Source organism: Anabas testudineus, chromosome 13, assembly GCF_900324465.2.
Source record: "Anabas testudineus chromosome 13, fAnaTes1.2, whole genome shotgun sequence".
Lineage (NCBI taxonomy): Eukaryota > Metazoa > Chordata > Actinopteri > Anabantiformes > Anabantidae > Anabas > Anabas testudineus.
In genome coordinates this window covers 5,838,112-5,861,062 of record NC_046622.1, presented here as the reverse complement: position 1 = coordinate 5,861,062, position 22,951 = coordinate 5,838,112, and the positions used below count along the sequence as shown (strand labels likewise).

Here is a 22,951-nt window from a genome sequence, read left to right as displayed (position 1 = left end):
AGAGCTGGGCCTGACCCAAATGTTTGCACACAACAGCTCACATAATGTCTCTGCAACCTCAGGGCAAATATTTCAGCTGGCTATATAGTCACAAGCACTAGTTTAAATACAGTGTGATTTACACTCTTCTTACAAATCTCCATTTCATAATACCTACTGCAAGTAAGGACCAAATTAAATTGAATTATTGCCTCTTTTACATTATGCAACTCACAACATATATAGGCTTTAGTTTTTTGTAAGTTTCATACCGTGTATCATACTGCAAGATAATAAAGGGGAGTTTAAATCTCCCTTAAACTGGAGAATTAAACTTTTCTTTATAATAAAAAATACAAACTGCAGACAAAAAATGGTGTTTTAGACTCTCTTTTCTGAACCCATGTTGATAACTTCACAACCTTACAGGGACATTATAAAGGATTACAAACTATCAGATGTTCTTTTCAAATTGACAGAATTACATAAAAAAGCACTTTATTGAAAGAAGTTTGGAGAAAAGAAAAAAGAAAACCTGCAGCTGAATACATTGTCCAAAATGATGCAAGCATAGACACAATTTACATGAAACTTTAAACAACTTTCATCTAGAGAAATAAAATTGTTAACAGTTAAAGTTTTATAACCCATCAACATGTTTTTTTCTAGTTTTTATTATGCTGATATTTATAAACCCTACCAAAGAGTAAAGTGAGCTTGCTTAACAGTTCACCTCCAAAGGCATGGAGAAGTTTAGAATTGAAATGTTTTAAGTGCTACTCTAATGGCTTAAAAGATTTTATTGCTGCCCTGACTTGCTCTGTCTCTTTAAAGTCGTGCCAAAATGTTCATTTGTACACTGTATACATATGATCAACCAAAAGACTCTTTAAAATCATTGCACAGTCATACTAAGTATGCATTTAAAGCACCATTAAAATACTTATGAGAATTGTTTTATTTATGTATACCGATTGCAGTATACCTCTTCTTTTTTTAATAGTTTCCCATGTATTAAAACACCAGTTTCAGCCACCAGGGTTGGTCACTTTGTACTTTACAACATCAATACTCCAATCCGTCCATGCTCAGTTCCTTCCCCTTCTCCTGTCACCTGGTAAAATAAAGACAGGGACAATAAATACATGTCAGTCAGTCAGTTCACATGGACTGTGACTGTGTTAACGCAGTAAGCATTAAAGTGGAAACATGCAAAAAAACATTAAAAAGCAATGTTGGGGGTATATTTTGAATTATGTAAAGCTACATACATGCTGATTAAACTAAAACATATTTACCTTGTACAACTCTGGTGACTTTGGAGATGATGGGTTCACCCTCAATGACTCTTGTCACCTTGGTGATCGAGGGTTCGCCTTCAATGACTCTGGTAACCTTGGTGATAGATGGCTCGCCTTCAATTACCCTGGTAACCTTGGTGATGGATGGCTCGCCTTCAATTACCCTGGTAACTTTGGTGATGGAGGGTTGACCTTCAATTACCCTGGTAACTTTGGTGACGGAGGGTTGACCTTGAATGACTCTGGTAACTTTGGTCATACTAGGAACTATAAATGCAAAGAAGAAGGCATGTTTGTTTTTGTTTCTTTGTGTTGATAGTGCTACTTCTCTTTCAGCTGCCAATGCCGGCATGTATATGCATGTATCACTGTCTCTATGTCTCTGAATTATTTGGTATAACAACTGTCAGAGACTAATCAGTACATGTCTCAGCTCAGTAGCCTGCAGCCTCCCAATTTTTTTGCATGCAAGTGTTTCGCTAATGAAATATGACATCTGCCAAACTTTAAAGATTTAAATCATGTGATGATGGCTCCAACATACACTGATAATGTACACTGACCACAAGACCAATACTCATTATAAGTTGTAAATATCATTACTGTACCTTCCTCCACTTGAGTGACGAACCTCTCTGAAAACAACAAGAAATATAAAGTCATTAACAACAGTTAAGAAATCCTCTGACAGAAAAAACAAAAAGCACTAAAAATAACATAAGCACGATTGTTTTTACTTACTGATAAATGTAAGGGGGATTTCTTTATATCTGAATCCTGACATGTACTGTGAAAAACAAGTGAAAAATCTGTTACTACGTGAATAAGGGGGTGCATAGTATCACACAATGCCACCTAACATAAATAAAAAAAAAACTGTGAAGAATAGTAACAGTAAAATAAACCAACTACTCAGCGAGAAAAACTAAACTATAACACCCTTGTTCAAAAGCACAAGCTTAATGCACCAAGAAGATGAATTTCAAGCAGGTTCTTATCTTCTTATTCGTACATGAATTGTATTTTGGCACAAAGTGGCACCCTCCTCTTTAAAACCTTTCAGCTTTAATAACAACAAGTCAAGTTTTGATATAGCACCCTGATTTGCATGTAAGTGATGATCCTCCTCAATAGCATTTGGAGTTCCTGGTTTCCAACGGGTACATCTGGAAGAAAGCACAGGGAGTTAACCACACTCAGGCTTTTACAATATACTGTATATAAAAACAGTCCAGAGTGCATTTTATGACATATTTACAGGAAGGGGGATGTTAACTGGATCGAAATTGTACCTTCAGGATACAAGAGGTGGTTGACAAAATGAACAACTCCATTTGTGGCCATTTGATCAGATTCAGGGACTAGGACAGAATTCACTTGCATGCTGTTGTTTGCCTGAAGGAGACAATTACGAAAGGAACAAGACAATTAATTAAATGAACTCTCTATTACTGTTATTAATGTAATTAGCTTGACATCTCACCAAGGTGTAAGAGATTTTATCTGATAAAAACACATTCCTTTCAGACAATTATTAAAACTTTGTTTGACTTTATACTTTTAGATGACAAAAGCTTGAACTGGTCCAGGTAAAAAGTTGATATTCAGTCTTACTGCATTAAATACTTACTAAAGTCACTTTAAGGTTAGTGCCTTGGATGGACTTGAAAAGGTTTGTCACCCTAGGCTCCATACCGTCGCCAATGAAAATACCATTTGTGATGTGATATAGGAGGATGTTTCTCAGAGCTTGTACGTCGCCTGAAATGAAGAGCATACGAGTTGTTAATTCATCTCATTTGTCAATTTTAACTTCCCCCAAAAGTGTGTGAAATGTGTTAAAAACCCGAGGGGAGTCTGAGCGACATACTCTTAAACAAGTCCAAATCCCTGGTGCTCAAACCAGCAAAAGCCATATCGCTCGGGGCGAACAGAGTAAAGTCTCCCTCCTGTTTCAGCAGGTCAGTCAAGCCAGCAGCTTCCATCAAAGACAAAAAGATCCTGCAGCACATGGAAGACAACAGTACCTTCACTGTTAAAGAAACCACTGAGAGTTGACGTATTGCAACACCAGCATTTTCTCATTCCCATATATGCCATGTGGATTTAATGAAAAGATACAGAGAGATGTGGATATACTGCATTTTAATACCACAGTCCGTTTTGACTTACACTGATCAGTACTTACTTGAAGCTTCCATTTGCTTTCAGAATTTCAAACATAGTTTTTTCAGCTGGTTTCAACAGAGTCTTCGTGAGATGGAGGGCCCCATTGCTTCCTTCTCTACTGCCCCTTATCAGGCAGGAATTCTCAATGCACACAGCCTGTAGACAAAATCCACAAGTTAAAAACAAGGGGATCAAGGTTACATCACAAAGTTATGAGGACTGACAGTCAAATGACAGCTGTGATCCATGTACAGAGCAGCTACAGGCACCCAGCCAAAATGTTTTAGCACAGTGTGAGAGAAGAGAACGCACCGCACGGTAGATGAAGACCCTAAGAATTTTTCCTCCAATGGTCTCCAGCCGCTGTCCATTGTACAACTGTCCCAGGGTAACCTTAGTCTTCAAGATGTGGTTCTCCAGGATAAACTTGAGCGACCTCTGATCCATGGCCTTCACCTCAGCTGTTGAAGACAGAAATGTTCAATCAAGGTTGTATATTTACATCTAATGTTAGTTTGAAGAATAGAAATAGCATTTACCTTCTTAATCTTTTTATTTTATCTCACAGTTCAGTGGATGGAGCATGCAGTGCATCTCAGTTATGACAGAAAGCTGAATTTATGGTTTTAATGTAGGACTTCTGTTACTTCTTACACCCATTTAAAACTATGCAACTCCAAAGCTAAAAGTACTCTGCTTCAATTAACTGCACATTTTTGTTACAGAAACAAAACATCTCTACTCCCACAGGGAGAAATCCAGGAATGTTCTCTGGGGGAGTGGGTAAGCTTCTGGACTGTCTCACCAAATTTTCCAGAAGCTCCATATGTACTCACATCTATTCAATAATGACCCAATGTGGAAAGGGAAATAAAAATATTTCCCTTTATTGAATGTGACAAGGTGTGGGGCAGTAAGGACTTAAACTTAACCACTGGTTGAATACAGAGAGATGGGAATGATCAGGACTTGTCTCACCAGTGAAAGCAAAGTTGATGGGAGCCAGCAAAGTGTACTCAGAATCTGATCTCATGCCTGCAGAGAGGCCCATCTTCGCGATGTTGTCAGTGAACATTGACTGTTCTTTTCCCAATAGTTCCATCACCACCTTAGCTTAAAGGGCAGAAGATATTGTGACACTATTAAATTGTGAATTGCATGAAAAACAAACAGATACTAGGTGCAATGAACCAGCAATGTTTAAATAGGAGGAAGAGAAGAAGGGTCTAACCTGAGTCTGGCATGAGCACTTTTTCAATTAGGTGAATGACACCATTGGTGGTGACAATGTCCTTCTTCAGCACCATCTTGACGCCATTGACAGTTATACTGTCGCCATCACAGCCAATCTCAATGGTGTTGCCCTCCATAGTCACATAAGAGCTGCCGGCCAAGATTGCCTCAGCGCACTGGATTGAGTCCAGGAGGTGAAATTTCACAAGACCTAAAAAAAAGAGACAAACATTTAAATTAATTTTACTTATAGTTAAATAATGTGTGGTTTAGTTGTGCAATCTGTTGACTGCATGCACTTGTTGTTATATGAGGATATAATGCCATGGGAACCTGAAGACCCATGGGATCCCTTGGGTCCTTCAGTGAGAAGACTTGTGATTTCTTCACAGTTCTGTTGAACTTTATATGACATGGTCTGCTTTTACAGTCTAGGGAAGCTGTGGGCCAGTAAAAGGTGTTGGGTTGTTATATGACAAATATATGTATCACTGAAGCAGCTGTTTTCTGCCTTTCAGAGTTTACGCCAAAAATTAAAAGCAAACCAGTCAGAAATGTTGCAATGCTGAACTTATTTTATTTTCAATCGCTCACCGTCACCGTTTATTTGAAGCCTACACAGTACGTTACACTATAATACTACCAAAGTGTCAAATGATGTGTTGCATTGTTTGACTTTCCATCCACAATTACATGCATTGCTTGAAAACAGAAACTCAATTTTATTACGTCTCAACACATTTTTTTAATGTACAGCTTGCCAAATGTGTAATGTCCATTGTGGCTTCATCTGTTTTGAATTTGAGGATGTTGAACCAGCAAAAAAAAAAAAAAAAACACTTTATGGATGACTTAGTCTGGCAAACGTGCTGCCAGGGAACCACTGCATTTCTTTTCCTCTACCTACATCATTAAATATAAATACAGTCTCAGTTTGTTACAGTTAATTCAAACCATCACTCTCTGCTTTAGTGTTTTAAATGGTCTCAAGTGACCTTTGGGCATTAGGAACAGCAACAGACCTCTAAGAATACAAGTCTGGTTTACCTCCAAGGATCTCCTTGTCGCTCTGAAGTCTCTCCAACACATCGCCGCCCAGGCTGTCAAAGGCATCATTGGTGGGAGCAAAGAGTGTGTAATGTCCTGGCTGACCCAGCATTTCCGTCAGTCCAGCAGTTTGAGCCATATCCTAGAAGATGATTTCACCAACAGGATCATGCTGAGTTAATTTCACTATGCAACAGGACACATTTGCAGAACATACCACAAAAAAAAAAATAAACATTCAATTTAAAAGTAACTGCAAATGCGAACTGTGCACATTTCTTATTTCACTATTCATCCCTGCAAATGTTATTTTTGTAGTATCTTAGGCTTTTCCTACACTTCACCATGTGTACTCACACTGAGAGTTGTCAGATCATCGTCAACCTCAAGGACATCCCGGATGGTATTTCCAACAGCGCTGATGACACGGTCAATGACATGCACAACTCCATTGGTTGCAACCTGGTTGCCATAGATAATCCTGGCGCAGTTCACAGTCACCACCTGCACGTGACATCCCCTTTAGTATTATACCTCTTCAAGACAAGTTTTGGTTACAACTGCAAGAGGAGTGATACTCACCCCATTGGAGTAATGGTTAATATAGAGACCAAGGTCGTTGTACATGGAGGTGACTTTTCTATTATTCTTTAAATCTTTGGTCAAGAGGCGTTTGTTGACCATGTGATAATGCAGAGCGTTGTACAGTTCTATGTTGACATTGCTGATCAAAGCACTCCTTGTTTCCTGTTAAGTGACATAGAAACGTTAAAACCTTAAAGACAAAGATGTTTGGTAGCGTTCTTTCTTTGTTTTTCACACACCTCATCCAAAGCCTCCCAGGCCTCATTGCTGGGAGCAAAGAAGGTGAAGGATCCAGGTCCCTCAATCTCAGGCCTCAGCTTTGAAATGTCGGAGTATTTTTGTGTTGAGGTGGCTTTCACCAGACCCAATGTGTTATACACATGGTCAACCGGGGCCACTATGGAAGAAATTTACAAATCACATTATTGGACGCTAGTCTGAATTTGCAACATTTTGGGCCTTGAAAAGTTGGATCTGTCAATAATAAACTGAGACATCTTCTTCCTAGTTAATCTAGTCTGCTTTCCAATATGGTACACAGCTGCTCTACACTTGGAAGATATGGCCTCATCGAACCTTTGTGCACTATCTGCATTGTAGCACTTAACACATACCTGCAGGGCAACCTTGCATGCCATCCAACTTCGTGTACCCAGGGCAGCACTCATAAACCGCTGTCCTGCAGGCAAAACACACAAATCACAAATACATCATCTCAAAGTAGTAGCATTTCCTTTCAAATACTGTTTGCAAGCATTTTTCAATGTAGCTGTGTAAGTAGAAGTAGGAAAGAGTGTTTTCATGCCTGCCATGTTTTGAGCTGAATCGTTATTTTTTGGTTGGTCTTGTGTGTTCAATGTTTCCAGATGTTACTGATTATCTCCTTCACTACCCAAACTCTACATGTGATCCAAAACCTAATGGAAAGAGTGCCTCAAGGATTATGCCTCTAAAACAGTGGTCAATTTATCTTACCATGAACTCCTCTTTGAAACTAACAATTAGTGTGGACTGCACTTGGTTAACCTCATAAACATTACAAATTTGGTCTTGAAAAACTGCCGTATAATTAGACTAAAGTCTTTTTGGTTAATTTTGGTTAATATAAGGAACATTTAAAGGTTGCAATGGTCTGTATGGAAACAGTTAAATAGCACTCATCTGAAAAATAATATTATTCAATTCGCACCAGAACTTAAACTGTACACAAACATGTGTAATCTAGACAATAATCATTGTGATTCAAGGTTAGATAAATTACATACAAATAAAAAATGTTTGCGGAGAGACATATGAGACACGGTGTCTCACCTCCACCTAAATAGAGCGGGTCACTATAGCCTGAGGAGGATAGTAAAATTCAAGGTGCAGCTCGTAGATATAAACATGTCTATACCACTTGAGTCAGCAGGTTTGCACATGTTGAAACTGTAGTATTGTTTCCAGCTGTTGGAAAACACATTTTTGGAGGTGTATGTTTAACCTCAAATAACTAAGAAGTATGCAACAATAAAAAGACCCACAAGACATAAAGAACACTGCAGATATACTTATACATTTAGAGTTGGCAGGAGAGTTAATTATGGTCAGTTTTTAATGTTAGATACTCTAACAGAGGGGTTACTTCTTCACCAATTATTCAGCTCAGTATGACAAATAGGACGAATATTATCACATCCTCGTGTTCTACAAATTGATCACAAATGTATGTGCTGTAACAAGTAGCATTGCTTTGATTGTGGTAATTGATCACTGATTCTGCATAACATGCAATTCAACAACCGGACGAATGGATGGACTTTATTTACTTAAGGAGAGCAGTTTCCCAGTGAAATCTGCACACCAGAAATACTCCACATGTGTGCCATTTGCAGTTCAAAATGAACTTAGTGACTTTATCAGCAGAGTTAAGGAGAAACGAATACTGACTGAGCTGTTAAACTAACAGCTACAAATGCATTCATCATGACAAATTGCAGTGAGAACAACAAGTTTCCTCATAAGGTGTCACATACTGTAGATGTGATGATTCAGAACTGCAGATGATGAACATGACGCAAATTTACCACAAAATAACAATCTCAGGCTGATAAGTAGCAATCATCAGCAATTAATGTCTAAACATCAAGACCTTTGGCCAAAAAACAAACTTCAAACAGACTTTACTGTGGTTTTATCCACTGCTGATGTCTTTGACAGACCAGGCCTTCTGGGGCACGGCTAACTGCACCTCTTTAACAGTTTAAATCAAGGTTGAATGGAGTTGAGTTGGAGGGACTGGGATGAGATCACACAAGCCCCATTAGGGCAGAGTCAGCAAAACCCTCGCTACATTGCTCTCCCACACAGAGGGACTGTGTCTGGCCATGGAGATGGAAACGTTTGACTTGTCAGCATTTTTTTATAAGAACTGTTCCATTGAGAATTATGATAATTTTGTCAAACATGATCATTTTTGTATGTGGCTTTATTTCAACTCAGCCCATCACTAATGGGCAGTTTTGAGGTTCAGTTGTACAAAGTTTTCTTGGAGACAGAGCAGTCCTGGGAGGAGAAATATTGTCGTATGTTCAAACCTCAGTGGATGAAGACGACCATGTATAACATGCTCTATGATTGAAATAATCATTGTGGAAAGTTTTGCTGAATGAGACAATGATCTTGAAATGCAGTAGATGTTAAATTATTATCCTGAGGAACTGCTCAGACATCCATATGATACATCTGAAGTGTTTGTGGCAGACAGGGTGGGAAGCACGATGGGAGGGTCCTGTATTTGGTTGTGTAGATATGATATGATCATTGTCATAGTATCATATCTTATTAACCATCTCACTCGGTTAATCTTTATGAACTAATAATAATATTTTGAGCATAGGTCTTCTTTGAAGGAAAATATGTGTAACTTGATACTGGTTTCGCTCTCAGAAGACTTTTCATCAGCTCATTGTAACAGGTGTGAATTCAGCTTTGGATCAGTTATCTTGTGATTGATTCCTTAATACCATGTCAAACATGATGATTTCCACTATCATTTGCCAGCTCAGTGAGCGGTGTGTATTCATCTTAAACAATTAAGCCTACTTAGAGTGCTAAGCATGACATAGGCATAATGCAAGGACAGAGTGCAACTGTATTCGTGTGTGTGTGTGTGTGTGTGTGTGTGTGTGTGTGTGCATGTGCATGAGAGAGAGAGGGAGACAGAAAGAGTGAGAGATTATTAAATAGGCATGGCTGCGATCCACGTCTAAACCCAAAAGTGCTGAGAGAGTTGGAACAAAGGCAGAAAAAGAAGCTGTCTAGAATGATTGAGCTGAATGATTTTCCTTCATGAGTACAGTCAACATTATTCAGCCACATCATATCCTGGAATCAGAGGTTTACCACTGTGGCATCCAATGACGACCGGGTTTCCTAAGTTATGAAAACCCCTAACTTAAAGTTTATAGGATTGAATGAAATAGTCTTAAAAAACAAAAAAGAGTTGAGGACTGAGACCATGAATGTGTTTTTCATTTTGAGCGGTAGTTTAATTTAAAGTAAGATAACAGATGTCTTTCCCTATGGAAACATCCAAGTTTCCATGAAAATCCCCAGAGAAGCAGCAGCAGGAAAAGAGAGGAAGCAGACGTCAATGAGAAATGCCATATTTTCAAAAATTTGGTGCTTGTAATGTTCATCTTAAAGCAGGAGAAACAACGTTTCCTGTTGGAAACATACAGAAGAACAACACTTACGCTTGCTTTCCACAGATCATCTTTCTGTACCAGTTACGACATGTGCTGAAGTACTTCTTCTTGGTCCCTTGGACTTGCTGGAGTGCGCAGACATTGGGTCTGAAGAGGATTTGGGGGTGAAACAGAAAGAAAAGCGTTAATCAGCAGGTAAAATATATGAGCAAGAAATTAATTCACATGTAAATTATTATGTGACAAACAGCGCTGCTGAGAACGACACCAGACTGCCAAGTGTGAATAATTATTTGGCAACTACCCCTGCTGCTTAGGAGACCAGGCAGGGAAATATGAATTATGGCATCTATGCCTGCTGGATGTGAAAGTGATTTATCAAATTTTGAGTTATGGTTTTTACAACAAAGATGGTGTGTCCTTTCTAAGTAAAACATAATATAATTTAATAAGACTTCATTAAATATATATAATTAAACAATTTATGTCAAACAACTGTGAAAGCATGGCAGCATGCCATATTTGATAAAAATATACAAAAGACATATTATATAGAAATTGGCTGAAATGCTAAAAATCACAGTAGCTCAAGGCTCAAGGTTGAATGCTACTGCATGCAAAATGAATAACATGACATCATAAGGATGTAAAAAACACTCCAAGATAATAATAATAGAAAATGCTTACCCTTCCTTTTTTGCCCTGATGCGACTGTGGCTAACTATTTTGTCATAAGCACTCTCAGCATTGCCAAGTGCAGGGAACACCAAGAGTGCAAAGGCAGCTACAAAAGGGAGCTTCATCCTTGATTTCCTAGCTAGCCCTTCCAGATCCAGAGTAATGGGAGCAGACTCAGAGTGGGAGTTTATATACCACAGGTCTCACCCTTCACTCAAGGAGGATGGCAATAATTCATGCATGCATGGGCCACCCAGAAACTCTCAACATCCACAATTCTATGTAGAAATACCCCCAGCTTGATCATTTTTGTGCAATTGTGCACTAAAATATTAATATTTTAAAGCATTGTTTTATATATAAGTAATTTATTTAGGGTGTTTTTTAGAAAGTGAAAAGAGACACAAAGTGTTGTTGAATCTTTACCATTTCACTTTGCAGGTTTAAAACTGCAATGCATTTCTTAAAAATACATTTGTTGTTGCAAAACACTGTAGTCTTGAATGTCAAAAAATCACATTACAGAGTTAGTAGAACAATATTACTTGATTCATAAAAGGAACAGTTGATTGTTTGTGCATTAAAGTAAATTTCAATTTCTGCAAGTCTCATTGCACTACTACAAAACAGCTCAGCATGTTAAGTCCTGAAGCAGAGCTCCACATCAGAGACATACATACTGAGCAGATAGAAAACCTGGGATGCAGAATACAGCTGTATGTTGTCAATAAAAGTGTCATTTATTTGGACTGCAAACAAAGAAACATTACATAATTGCTGCTCTGAACAAATGCCAGAGCAGGGATAATAACCTTTCAGAATGCAGTTTGCTCCACCTAGTGGTGGGAGGGCATGAAAACAGTGAGTCTTCCATTGTATAGTAATGTACAGTCAGTAGATAATATTACCAAAACTTTTTTTTTATATACTCAAACGAGAATAAATGATGCGCTAACTTGCTTTTTGACATATGAAAGAATTCCTCAATATGTTGGTAAATTCCTCAAATATATTTAAAAGTATGTCAAAAGCATTCTTTTGTGAGGAACCACACCCACATTTTAAATCTACAATACCTGATCTCCATCTGCAACAAAAGTCAACTGTGATAAACTGCAACTTAACTTGACATGAATACTATATGCACACATGTGCCGTGTACTAAATATAAGAATAAATAACTTTAATATCAAATGTGTGGTTCTTGCAAAAATAAAGAATTAAAATAATAATGACTACGCCTTATGACTTGTAATAAAAACTGGCTGTTAACGTTAAAAGACTATACCACTATAACACATAAGTTCTAAACGTTTAGCCTTTCTTAAGCTTTACCAGGGGGTGTTTTTCCTCCCAGCATGCCCAAGTGGCATCACTTCCACCACTCATTCTACCACATGTTGTTCAACCTCTTGGCAAGCCAGATGTTCCAAATGAAAGTAATGTCTTGCCTACCAGCAAAGTAAATACATTGTAAACAAGTTGAAAAACACAAAACCTAGAACTACAACACTGTTCCTGGCCTGAGAACCAGTGGCTTTATTTTGTATTACGCTGTGTAGTATGTTTATTTTGAGCAGTAAGCTTAAAAATTAAAATGGTTTAAAATATCATTGTCAGGAGAACTTGATTAGCTTAGGGCTTTAGAAAAGGGCTTACATATAAAATCCCCAATGAGGCTTCTCATGTCTTCTAAAATCCCAAAGACTGGAATACATTAACTTTACAATCCCAGCATTCCAGGAAGCAGACGATTCTCTTACTAAGGACTAGAAATTATATTAGCTTGCATGGAGGAATAATTGCGCAGATGAATTTGCTACAGTGATAATTAAATGCAGCGTGGTTTGTACACTTTGAATCAGCAAAGTCTCTGTGTGAATCGGCCACTTTCACACACACACACACACACACACACACACACACACACACACACACACACACACACACACACACACACACACACACACACACACACACACACACACACTATCACACAGATACAAAACCTCCATGTGTCACGAATAAGTGGTAAAGTAACTTTTGATCATAAGGTTTCCTCTGTAGGTATTCAACTAGAAAGCTCTTACGTGGAAAGGAGATGGAAAAATGTGATAGCAATTTAAAGTGAGTGAGCGCTTCACATTTAGTATTAAGACCACAACAGTCTGTTGATTAGCTGTAATTTGTTTTCAGCTGCTATGGTAATAGAAACCTAAATACTTCATCTGGTGCCCTGGGGTGCAGCATCAAGCGGAGAAGGTGTGAAGTTCAATATCTGTGCAAGTGCAGAATACGAGTTACTAAAGTTCAATACCATAGCACTAATAAACCTAATACCTACAGTAATTGATCCTACTAGTGTTATTTAACAGTCAGTAATTACTGTACCTCAAATAAACTGCCAGTGTTAGTGATTGCAGATTAAAAGCAGCTAAAAGGCAGGTCTACATGTACTCCATCACAAGGATTGGATCATCGTTTTGGGCACAGTCTGCATAGTGATGAGTTTTATTACTCAGCCCACAACACTGTACTAATCTTAGATCCTTATACATCACTAGAGGGTGCTTTATGCCTGATATAAAACCTTTTTAACAACACAACAACAGCTTCAGACAATTTCTTTAGAATTCATACAAACAAGCCTACAGTTTACTGGAAATGTAAAGTATATGAATTATCTACCAAATTAGCATTTATTCTGCAAATAATGGAGTGCAAGAGCCTTGAGTTATGTTCCTCCTTGGACTGGAGAGGGGTTCAATGTAAACTGTGCAGCTAGAACTCTGTGTCAAGGGGAACCCTCTATAAACAACAAGAGAGACGGTAATAAACTATTTACTGGAATCTTTTCTTCAGTAAACCCTATGAGAGAGAAGCACTCAGCTGTTAGAATCAAGTGAAAGGTTAGTTAATGAAACATTTCTGTTGTTTCCTTACTGGTATTTGTGCCGGATACTTTCTTAATATTAGTTTCTAGAGATTAGAGAAACTGAAAAAGATGAAGAGAGAAAGTGAACAAAATAAATGGGAGAGCTAAAGTATGAATTGTAAAGTATGTAATAATATTCAAAACACTTTTAAATAAGCATTCACTTTTATTTAATCACTGAATAATTTAAATACATGTCACAAGTTGCTAAATTGCACAGTACAGTATTAGCACATTACTAATACCCCAGATGGCCCTTATTCCTTTAAGGTATGAAAGTAGCTGACGCACAGACTGGGTGTCTCTTCTGCTCACTAAAAGGAGAATAATGTTTTACTCCCAACAAAATTACGAGTAAAACATTCCCACTCCCGCTCATAACAGGTTAGAGGAGTTAACGCTCCAGTAGAAGAGAAGCTGTAATCTTTGAATAAAATAGGCGTATTTTGCTTGTTAATGCTTCATAATCAGGATAATGAATGTACATTACATATTGTGCAAGTATCCTTGCACATTAAATACAAAGTAAAATGTATTTTACTTCATGTTAATTTTCCCGATTACTAATGCTTGTATAATTACCTTTACCAGAAAGTACTGTGAACATATGACACAGATAAAGTTTTAACACACAAGATTTTTTTGCATATTACGGTAAGTGCATTCAAGTTAGAAGAGTCAAACATAGGCAACAGGGTGTTGGGAATTAATTGCTCCGGCTAAAACATAATAAAATTATCTGTTCCCTGAGCGTACTTCTTTAGATAGTGGTAATATAATGTGAAGTTACATAACAACATTATACCATTATCTACTGTATATATGTTAGAATACAAGGTTATTGAAGCTGAAAATACAATTCAACTGTATGAATTTTTGAAGTGAGAAATTTCAATAAACTGGAAGTGTAAATAGTACATGAAGGGTGTAAAAATGTATTAAAAAATGAAGTTCTATCATGATTAAGATCTTTCACTTTTGTTTTTTATACCTTCTTGGGCCCATTCTTCACTTCCTTTGTTTGTTCTCTGCCACAATGGTCGACCTCTTGAATGTCCTTTAAGACTTCCACCATTACTTTCTCTGTCTTAATGTGGTCTTGGTTATGTCCACTAGATCCCAAAGTATCTTCCTCAGGCAATGAATGTATTTCCTCACATTTCAGAGAAGGGATTCTGGTTGGTCGTTGGACTGACCCGGCCTCTGAGTCCTTTGGTAGCTCTTTCTGAGTCTTTTCTGATTTGGATGGAACAACTAAACCATTGGCCAGGCTGTTAGAGCAAACAGAGGTGGTGGTGTTGGCAGCTCTGCGTTGAAGTGTAGTAGGAATTGGATCAAACACATACAGCTTCTGTTGAGGGTCTTCAGTTGGAAATTTCGGAGAATATTTGAACGAGTTCCCCGGGTAAGCCAAGGTAGAGCTCGCCACATTACCTGATACCCAACTAGGAGATTTACCTTTCATCATTCCCAAGACTTCATAGCGGAAGCTGGAGATATCCTGCTTAAGCTCCTGTTAATTATTGATAACCATAAATTAAACAACAGCAGAAATTAACTAGGTATGAAAAAAAAACATTGTTGTTAATGGTAAGAGAGTAAATTGTACCTTGAAATTCTCCTCGGTCAACCCTTCCTCTGTCTTGGCATCTCTGATCATTGCAGCCACATACCGCTTCACAAGATTCCTCAAAACCTCCTAAAAAAAGACATTTCTTATATAAGATGTGATAAATTAAAATGAAATCATTGCTGTGCATCATAGAAAACAAATTGCTACCTGATACTCATGGTTTAACCTTACATTGTCAGCAGCACGTCTCTAATTAAAGAAAAAGATAAAGATCCATTAACAAAGCAACATATTATTGGCAATTGTAGCATGAATCTTTACTTGCACTTTCTCAGTAAGAGGCCTTATTATAGCACATATTCAGTTTCGGAAGAGAACACATAATCTAATTTAATCCTCATTCTTTTGGGACCACCCACTTTGAGTCCATAATACCAGACAATGAATGAAAATCTATGCAATGAAGTGGTGACAAAATACATTAGAGCAAATCTCTGGAAACTCCTTACCGCCAAGGTGTCAAAGGTTTCGAGTCTTTTTACGCTTGGTCTCTTAAACAAATATGTCTTTATCCATCGGAATAGATAGTAAACTGACTTTGGACTGGGTATTATATTGAATGGAGATGGTAAAGTACCCCCCTCTTCAAAATAGCTCATCCACAGTTTTGTTCTTGCAAATTTCCACTCTATATCTGCATGGTCCTGAAAAGAAAAACAAACAGCAATTAATTAAAACCTTTTTCAAAGGAACCCAGGACAAATTAGTCAAGTAAAACCATAAATTAGGTAAGCTAGTCCACTCACAGCAATGTGCTGGTAAGAGTTATTCATCATGGCAATTAGCATGTTCAGTAGCACTACCAGGGAGATCACATTGTACGTGCCAAACATGGTGGTGCCCACAAACTCAGTAAATTCATGGTCTGGTTTCACGTTCGTCACATAGAGGGAAATTAGGCCAAATATTGACCAAAATAATGACTGCAGTGTCTCGAATAGCCTAAAAAACAAACAGCCATACATCACACTATGTACTGCTGCAAAACGAACATATTAATTATTAAAAAAACACAATGACTTGTCCCGGACAATTTATTTAAAAACTTTAACTTGCGTTGAGAAGGCGTTGTTTTGCCCACTACAGCGAATGCCCTTGCAGGGGGGATCAGTTGAGCCCTCGTCTTCATAATAAAAGTAGAGCTGGTTGAGGCCGTTGGCAAAGGCTAAAAGCACCAGACAGTAGATGAAGAGGAACTTGAGGATATCTAGGAGCATGCGACCGAGTGAGATTTGTAAGGGGCCCAGATGGGAATTAGCAGTGAAAAGGCAGATGAGGCGCAGGGAGCTGAAGATGTTGGCAATGGCAAACAATGCCTCTGCCACCAAAGTTGGATGCCACATTTCCCAGCTGCCTCTAAGTTTGGGTCCATGGTACTGTAAAAAGAAAATAGGAAAGATGGGCAATGCATAAACCGTCATCTGATTCTCTAGAACACTGTTACACTTGCTTTTCTACTGAGAAATACAGGAAAATACACTGATGGCACTTGGTTAGAATTTTCATCTTAAAGGTAAAAAATGATTTAGACTGAAGCAAAGTTAAGAGCTGGGATCATTGACCCCAATAATAATTAAGTTAAAGAGCTGCAATGTTTAATGTTGTGTGAAGGTCAGAATACTTTTGACTCCCTTGCACTGTAAAATATAAAGTACCTTTGCATAGGCCACAATCTTCAGAGAAATGGTTGCAAGATATAAGGAGTTCATTATGAAGTCCATTAAGTTCCACCAGTCCTCTATGTAGTCTTGGAAACCACTATCCCACATCTGTTTGATCTCAGTCCATATGAATCCTTGGGGAGATCAACAAACAACAGAGGCTATCAAATGAGTTAGCGTGTAAATTGTTTCACTGAAAATGTTCTTTTTTTTTAAAATAACATAAAATTAATCAAAATTAAAGTGTAGATACTGTTAATGTTGGAAAGAAATTCTGTATCTAAAAAACAGCTATTGGCATAGTTTTTTTAATGGAATGGTGTATCTACATGGGTGTACGGAGACCAATTATCATCAATAATTATCAACAGTGAAGAGGCAACTCCAGGACGCTGACCTACTAAGTCTGAAGTGTCTCAATATCAAAGAAGAATATTTGTGAGATGTAGACTCTGACAAAACACTCCTCTAGCAAAGATGCTAGAGGTGTTTTATGCCATCTGCCAAGCATAGTGAAGTAGTTTACTGGTAGTAAAATGTGTGAAAGGGATAAAAGAAACCTTGAAGAAGGGAGGCTATCACTCCATTTTACAATGCTATGCCAAACTCAATAAACAGAGCTTCATTGAAGCCATAAAAATGACCCAAAGTGCACCTTTAAACTATGTAAGAACTATTTAGGGAAGAAACGCCTCAACATAGTATAACAAAGTCAAAGAATTCTTTGATGGAAGGATAATTTGACAGACACATTTATTCCAGTTGTTAATTAATTTATTGATAGAATCATTTTTTCTAACTTTGTCAGTGGCTAGTATTTAATATTAAAAATTATTTTATCTTTCCCTCGAAAACAAGAGAGTTTTTTAGTGCCCCCAAACTGTGGAGTGGTTTGTTTGACTTTCTTCAAATGTGTGCGACTCTACAATAACAATGAGGATGAGCAGAGAGTGAGTGTATGTTTGTTGTTACCAAGCACCCAGGGCAGGATCATCCATTCCACAGCAGTAGGTGCTGGGCCCTGACAGTCCATGGGTGCAGACGCTATGTGCTGCGATGCCAAGAAGAGCAGAAAGAGGAAGGTCAAGTAGGAAGCTGTGTGACAGATGAATTTGACGAAGGGCTTACGGATGAATAAGCCATAGCGACTCTTTGGTGTGATCAGGTACAAAATGCACAACAGTGGAAAGAGGAGGCCAATGAAGACACAGGTGATGAGTTTTCCTGCCCAGTGACGCCTTCTCCAGCCTGGAAACTCGTCATACCACCGAGATGCCAGCAGCTGCTGACAATTGGGCTGAGCAACAAACTGAGGAAATGAAAATAAGGAAGAAAGGTGATGAATGTTTTATAAATTTATAAAATCCCATTTCTGAACGGATTTCAGAAATTATAGTGTTCTGGTTTGCATTGCACTACAATATATCACTACTAAACAACATGCCAGTATGTGTACAGTATTTGCCCAGTACGCTAGACCAGTGATTTATATAAGGAAGTGCCAGAGCAGAAATTTGGGTTATGCATGAACCAGAGTTTACACATATTTATTATGTACTGTTTTTACATAAAGTCTCAAACTTTTTAAGACATGTTAAAATGCCAAAAAGTGCAACACAGCCTCCTGCTCCTACAGCAAATGCAGCATTTAGAGTAAAAGGAAAGTTTTCCCCCATCGCACAAAAAAAAAAGAGGCAAATATCAAGTCAACAGTTTCATGTCAAGACTTTGTCAAATCTGTTTCCCGTACTAATTTTCACTGCTTGTGAAATTTGATATAATCTTCAGCTGGACATCTGTGCAATGGAAGTTAATTTCAGTGTAACCAAATCATGGCCAAATGGATCCACATTATGCTGCTGTATAGCATTAAACAGTGGCTGATGAGGTCATCTGTCAGCCTACAATCTTACATGTTTTACATTTGTCCGTCCTTTTGTGATGCTGACTTGTCATGACTGGAGGCAAAGGTGGAGGCACCAGATTTTGGACACTTTGGACACAAGGACATTTTTAAATAAGGAAAAATTCCCTATGACATGCTGTAAGCTAGTTAATTCATTTTAAAACACTTTATTTAATTAGAAATATATGTAAATCAATACGACAGAAAATACTTTTTTGGGCAGTTTTTGGGAGATAGGATTAACAATGGTGGCATTGTTTTCTTTAATTTTAAACCTAGATAAAAGATTAAACTTAATCATCCAATAATCAACTTCTTATCGGCAAATACAAGCATTTTTTTTTACAATTTCTGTTTACCACTATGGCTCCTAACACATTTTAATCTAAAAACAAACCAAAACAAACCTCCACACAATATTTCAAGATGGGAGAGCAGAAGGTAGCAGGAGAACAGAGGAAACCGTCCCTACTGAATACATCAAACAAACACTTATATGCCACTAATAACGTGGGCATCCAGTAAGTGCTGGCGGTCTGTGCAGTCCATTACATCTGTTTTGTGTTTTTTCTTTAGAGACATAGAAAATGGCAATCTCCCAGAATGGCCCAGCTTAAGGACGTGTGCGGTTTGTCTGGTCATTAGCATTAATGGACAAATGGACAATGAAATTCAACGCAGTGTATAGACACAATTTAACACATTGATAATACACAACAACCACTCACTTGCCATTTTTCTGAAGCTTAAGGAATGGCAGTACTTACTCCCTACTTAAAACATTTGTTGAAAACTAGAAGTCTGAAGTTATGTAGTCTGGAGGTGTTTGGTGAACAAAGCCACAAAATGTCTTATAATGTTTTATTCAACCTCTCAGTACCTGAAATAAAAACGATAAAATGCTATAAAAAGTCTGAAGTCACAACATATTTTACAGAAGAATTCTTTTTTTCTTTCAGATATCTAAATGCTGGCCATCATCAGTGGGAGTGTGCATATAATGTGAGTTAAAAACTATATGGTTAAACAAAAGCCACTGATATGGGGTCTGAAAAATCAGCTATAAAACCTTTTATACCAATTGTGTCACATGGAGTCGCTGACAGTCACACTGATCCTCCATCTCACATTTCCAACTGTCTCATCAAAGTCAGAGAGAAAAACCAAAACACTGCAGACTGTGTATCTTCTAACAGGGGGATAGACTGACTGCATTATATTGTTAATATACAGATCTATTTCACAACATTGCATTTGATCCAAGGGATATGTATTCCAAAGAAGACGTTAAAAGACAGTAAAATGTTCCCTCCCTAATTAAAATATTATGAGTTTGTATTTCAGGGAAATGGCCATCACTTATTCCATCATTATCCCCAATTATCCCATCGTCATGGGACTACATGGGCTAGGGTAATGCATTGCTAAGAGCCAGCCTAACAATTACATGTTTTTCTAAACTCCCAAAGGACATCTCCACCCATCTCAAGCCATTTACAGCTCATCTTGGCACTGCTTTTGTCATCTTGTCCATGTTCTCACCTACTTATACTTGTTCCTTGTGGTATATGTGTATTTAAAAACACTGACTGTGTTACCAAGACAAACCCCTGCATATTTCTTCACTTGTGTTTCACCATGAAAACATTTTTTACTGGTTGATTGCTATCAACAAAGAGCTTACCTCTTTTTGGCAGTATTTGATAGCAAGCTTCAGTCGTGCCAGATCGTTAGCATTCTCATCCAGCAGAGGATTGATGTCATCACGGTAGTTGAGGATTATTTCCAACTCTTTAGAGCTACGGGTCTGGTCCAGGAGGTCCTTTGCAAATTGTTTGCACACATGGGACAGCTCCTCATACTCTGATTTGAACTCATTCTCGACTGTACTGAGTTCCTTCAGCTCCCAGCTGAGCTGGAAAGCCGTGAGGAAAGGATCCTCACTGGAGAGGGCGATGAGAGAGGGACTGGCAAGGGCTTTGTAGATGTTAAGACGAGAGCGTGAGTGGCGCAGGCCATCCACGTCTAAACTGGACACACATTCCACGCAGTTGCAACGTACAGCATGTGGCTGAGGTATGGAAACACCTCGCTGCACAAGCAGTTTGATGATCTCATAGTTGTTGGTGTGGGCCGCAAGGATGATTGGAGTGATATCTGGGGTGAAGCCGGAAAACTGTTTGTCCAGCAAAATCGGTGGGACCTTTTCAAGAAAGCAAATGACACAGACAAGAAAGAATATGTTTACAGTATGACATTATACAATGAAATAGTTCACAGAACAACACAGCTTTTTAAACCCTTACAGGAACTGAAGCAACTGGTTTGAGCGGGTCTAATTTCATCTCTCGGGTCTCTGACCATCTTGTCTAACAGCAAACACAGCTAATGGCTTGTGGTTCAGCTGACCTCAAAATATCTTCCTGTTTGGAAGCGACTACAATCTTTTTTATTTTCCTTTGCAGAACACACAAAGTCCATTACGGGGAGACCCGGCAGCGTTGAAAAACAAATTTACAAAGATGTCAAGAAGCTGAACGCCACTGAGGCCTTTATCAAACTCGCTGATACACAGACAGTTGTAGAGGCTGTGGAAATAAAAAGACCCAAAGCAACACATCAAAAGACAAAGTGCTGCAACTGTCAAGCGGAAAATAGGAATTGGATTTCTAAAATAAACATGTCTCAAACTAAGAGACAGAAAGTTGTTTTTGTCTTTATTATCTGTGTTTAATTAACACTAAAGACTATAAATATGATCCCAGATGCAGATTAAAGCACTACACACTGTACTTGTGTACGCTGAGTCCTTTTTTCTGTGCAAACACTGTAAATCATCATATTTATGTTAAAATGGTTACCTTACAGTAAGTCACACCTTAATGAGAGCAAACATTTGTGTAAAGAAAAGCTGCATATATATGATGTAAATCAATGGCCGGTACCTGTTTCTCTCCACGTGGCTTCTTGTGGTTGAGCAGCAGCTCCACAGCCCCTACCACTTCTTTACGGATGGCATGCAGCAGGGCATCACCCACATACACATTATAACTGAGCAGCAAGTCAATGATCTCCAGATTCTCATTCTCAATGGCAATGAGCAAAGCTGTGCGTCCCAGGGGGTCGATGCAATTTATGTTGATCCTGAAGTAGATCTCTGCCTCCTCCAAAGCTTGTTTAACACTGGCGTAGTCCCCCTTCTCCACAGCCCCCAGGTAGGCCCTCTCCAGGGCAGAGAGCTCCGATTCGGCGCGCACAATCCTTAAAGGGATGCGGTCTCTGTACGAGGAGTTGTCAGTTTTCTTGTAATACAGCTGTGACATTGCTGCAACAGTGACAGCTGAGAATGGATGAGACATCAAAAGACAAAATGGAAGAGGAAAAACATGAGGTCAGCTTTGAGGTTTCAGCTTTATTATCGCTGTTTGAAATGATAAATGATTAATTGTTATAATTCATCATCAGATAATAGAAATGTTGTTGCAATAGGTAAATAGATCCACTCCCATAAACTAAATCTAAAACACGCTCAAATCCTTTTTTTCCACAGTTAACAGTTCAAATCAGAAGACTAAACGATATGAAACGGAAATCTATCTGAGAAAATAACCAGGATTTAAAGAAAACCAGAAACTTTACCGTCCTCCTGTTTCTCTCCACTGATTTAGTCGTGAACTCCTCCACCGAGAACCAGCAGCCGCCACTGACGAGGAGGAAAGTTGTTCGGTCAGATCCTCATCTTATGACACTAAGTTAATGGCATGTCATTCAGTCTCCCACCCCCTTTCGCTCTCTCTTCTGGAGGAGCATTTTAAAGACATCTTATTGATCCAGACATTTCTATGTTAATACACTCTTCGGTGCTGTTGATGACCAAAGGTGCGTAAACTGCTCACAACTCTCTAAACGCAGCTTCAGCCATTAACGCGCACCTTCACTCCAAAACCCAGGTGTCGCGAACTAACTGCTGGATTATTGGTAACTGGTTTTATTTAGCACTAATGAATCCAGTGACCTACAGTTTACCTTTTATCATGCAAACCATTTTCATTTTTCACCCAGTTTCAGTGGTTTGATTAATTTATCACAGCTATTTATTTGTGCGTAATTAATAAGTCTCTTCAATAGCCCATGA

The 22,951-nt window shown here is 38.3% G+C and overlaps 2 protein-coding genes across 3 annotated transcripts; both read right to left on the bottom strand.

Annotated features, from left to right (window-relative positions):
* Positions 1 to 353: 353 nt before the first annotated feature.
* On the bottom strand, positions 354 to 10,828 carry postnb (periostin, osteoblast specific factor b). Its single transcript, XM_026376415.1, has 19 exons — positions 10,691 to 10,828; positions 10,052 to 10,150; positions 6,929 to 6,993; positions 6,554 to 6,711; positions 6,312 to 6,476; positions 6,087 to 6,233; positions 5,730 to 5,871; positions 4,681 to 4,893; positions 4,428 to 4,562; positions 3,762 to 3,910; positions 3,469 to 3,605; positions 3,151 to 3,281; positions 2,911 to 3,041; positions 2,573 to 2,675; positions 2,379 to 2,446; positions 2,022 to 2,067; positions 1,889 to 1,915; positions 1,278 to 1,547; positions 354 to 1,093 (listed from the first exon to the last, which is right to left on the bottom strand). The coding sequence occupies exons 1-19, from the start codon at positions 10,804 to 10,806 to the stop codon at positions 1,068 to 1,070; spliced, it is 2,328 nt and encodes a 775-aa protein (XP_026232200.1). The 5' UTR covers positions 10,807 to 10,828; the 3' UTR covers positions 354 to 1,067.
* Positions 10,829 to 13,768: 2,940 nt separating this feature from the next.
* On the bottom strand, positions 13,769 to 22,564 carry trpc4b (transient receptor potential cation channel, subfamily C, member 4b). 2 transcript variants are annotated; one of them, XM_026376379.1, is made up of 11 exons: positions 22,456 to 22,564; positions 21,762 to 22,156; positions 20,501 to 21,019; positions 17,883 to 18,219; positions 16,905 to 17,044; positions 16,306 to 16,625; positions 15,996 to 16,191; positions 15,699 to 15,893; positions 15,397 to 15,438; positions 15,226 to 15,315; positions 13,769 to 15,129 (listed from the first exon to the last, which is right to left on the bottom strand). In XM_026376379.1, the coding sequence occupies exons 2-11, from the start codon at positions 22,137 to 22,139 to the stop codon at positions 14,602 to 14,604; spliced, it is 2,745 nt and encodes a 914-aa protein (XP_026232164.1). In that variant the 5' UTR covers positions 22,140 to 22,156; positions 22,456 to 22,564; the 3' UTR covers positions 13,769 to 14,601. The 2 variants fall into 2 exon arrangements, with proteins under 2 accessions (XP_026232164.1, XP_026232174.1); XM_026376389.1 differs by having other exon boundaries at positions 18,039 to 18,219.
* Between the last annotated feature and the right edge of the window lie 387 nt (positions 22,565 to 22,951).